The sequence below is a fragment of the Lutjanus erythropterus genome, chromosome 7 (assembly GCF_056507025.1).
Source record: "Lutjanus erythropterus isolate fLutEry1 chromosome 7, fLutEry1.hap2, whole genome shotgun sequence".
In the NCBI taxonomy this organism is placed as follows: domain Eukaryota; kingdom Metazoa; phylum Chordata; class Actinopteri; order Lutjaniformes; family Lutjanidae; genus Lutjanus; species Lutjanus erythropterus.
In genome coordinates, this window is record NC_139323.1 from 41,895,145 (window position 1) to 41,897,644 (window position 2,500).

Genomic DNA, 2,500 nt, shown 5'->3' on the forward strand with positions numbered 1-2,500 from the left:
GCTAACAGACATTTCAGCAGATTTTAAAAAGTGCCTGGACACACAGTTGTTGTGTTATTAAAACATATTGATACACAATAAATGATTAAACAGCAGTTGTTGCTTCATTTGCAGTTTAATACAGGTTGTACTTAGGTTCAGATGGAAACTACCACGTACTAGACCTTGGGAAAAGTGTATGACCAAGTGTGTGTGTGTGTGTGTGTGTGTGTGTGTGTGTGTGTGTGTGTGTGTGTGTGTGTGCGCAGCTCTCTCTGGCCAGTACTATCTCTGCAGGGCAGAGAGACAGAGAGAGAGAGAGAGAGAGTGATAGATAGATGGAGCGAGCTCACGGTGCTGAGCTCAGCACAAAACTACCCACCAGGTCCTGTCAGTCCTCCTCCTCCTTCTCCTCCTCCTCCTCCTCCTTCTTTCATCCCATCACGCCATCATGCTCTCTGTCAATAAAGCGATGAAGAGGAGGGATGGAAGTGGGGGGGGGGGGGGGGGGGGGGGCTGGAGGCGAGGGGCTAGACGGATGTCCGGGTTTGAAGCTGATTGCTGCCTTTGTTCAGCAGGATTTTCAAATTGAAGCGTTTGACAACAAAGAGCCGACTCTCTCCCTGTCTCTGTCTGTCTCTCCGTCTGTCTCTCCGTTAATAGTGAAGCCCTCGCAGGCCTTTGTACAGAATCTGCTCTCCCTGGAGAGGAGAAGAGGAAGAGAAGGAGAGGGAGGAGGGTAAATGGCAGAAGATGGACAGATCAGAGAGGGAAGGAAAGGAAAGAAAAGAAATTGAGAGGAAGACTTTTGTTTTGTTGATAGATGCTGATATCCTGCTCTAACTGCTCTCATGTTACTACTGACCATGAAAACACATCAGTGTGATGTTAACACACAGCAGAGGGAGGTGCTCCAGTGAAGAAAGTTCAGTATTAACTTCATCATCACGTCTGATGGGAATGATGAACATCATCAAGACGTTTTCTGATTGAAAGAGTTTCAGCTCCGAGATGAAGAGCTACGGTGTTTTAGACCGGATTTAAGACTGATGTCAACACAGCGTCCTCAGAACAGGTCAGCAACTCTCAAAACAACATCTGTGATTGGTGGAGAGATCCAGGCACAGGTGTACTGGACCTTAACTACATTATATAAGTCACATGGTTGAAGTCATGTGACATTAACAGTGTTAAATTGCAGCGGTTTGGTTTGATCAGGCGTCTCTGTGGTGTTAACAGATCCAGTTAATGTGTGATGCTGATTTTTTTTCCCTGATTTTCCACTTTAGTATTATGTTGTTGTTCTTTTCTTGGTGATAGTTAGAGCTACAAGTCGAGGCAGTGTGATTTGTGTTGAACGTGTTGATGGTTTCCAGGATTTCACAGGCTGGTTTTGGGCTTGTTGTGGCCTAATTTCACAGCAGCTTTTCTATAATAAATTGCGATGCATGAATTAAATTAAATTGCGGGAGCAAGTAAAAATGATAAAAGGAGGGTGAGATTTTTTGTAAATATAATTCATTAAAAGTAACCTGGGGTGTATTCCACAAAATCTTTTTGGAGCTCAAACTCAGTTTAAACAATGAGCACAAAATTATGAAATAAAAGTGGACAGAGCGTTGATAAATGTCAATCATTCTTTTCAGTACCTGTGAAAAAATAACAAAATGCAAAAAATACAGTGAATAATAAAACACTGAGTCGGTTCATTGAGGCGTGATGTTTGCGCGGGCGACTGCTGTGATTGGTGGAACTCGCAGTGAACAACGATAATTGGTTTTAATCTGCGGAAAAGTTGCAAAGTTTGGATAAAATTTCAAGTTTGTGTGGAATTATATTTTTGACATCACGCTGCAGGCTGAAGGAAGGGGGACAGGGGGACAGACATGTCCCCGGCAGTTTGAGACCCCTCAGGATCCAGTTGAAGTTGTTCAGTATCTGAGCTGCTGGATCAGACCTGGAACACCTGGACGGGTCAGAGGTTATGAAAGTGTTCATATGAAATGTGTGTATTAATGCTGTCTGTCTCTCTTTGTCTGTCTCTCTCTCTCTCTCAGCTCCTATTGCGGCCGGCACCGGTCCAAATTTCTCATTGGCTGACCTGGACAGCTCCTCCTACTACAGCATGAGTCCAGGAGCCATGAGGAGACCGCTACCCAGCACCTCCTCCTCCAGGTACACACACACACACACACACACACACACACACACACACACACACACACACACACACCTCCCTACCACTGATCTTATTGCTTTGTCTGGAGACTTTGTTTCACACATTGGACAGTTCAGAAGATGAGAGACACAATAAGTTTGGATTTTATTGGATGGAAGTAAAACAGGATCATATAGAATCCAAACCACAGACTCAGCTAAATGTAGTGAGTCTTTAAAAAAGCTGCTTTCTGTTGCGTCGACTCCAACTCGTCAGATCAGTGTGACATCGTGACACTTTTCATTTCAAATGTCTCATGTGTCCTTTTCACTGTAACCTCAGTGTAACTTTCTGACGTAGTCA

The 2,500-nt window shown here is 44.1% G+C and overlaps 1 protein-coding gene across 3 annotated transcripts in view; it reads left to right on the forward strand.

Moving 5' to 3' along the window:
• nfia (nuclear factor I/A) overlaps nt 1-2,500 on the forward strand; it is a 245,412-nt gene that overhangs the window by 212,086 nt on the left and 30,826 nt on the right. For all 3 annotated transcript variants that reach the window (XM_084723833.1, XM_084723831.1, XM_084723832.1), the window contains exon 5: nt 2,037-2,154. In XM_084723833.1, the coding sequence (XP_084579959.1) occupies nt 2,037-2,154 (118 nt within the window). The remainder of the gene's footprint in view (nt 1-2,036; nt 2,155-2,500) is intronic.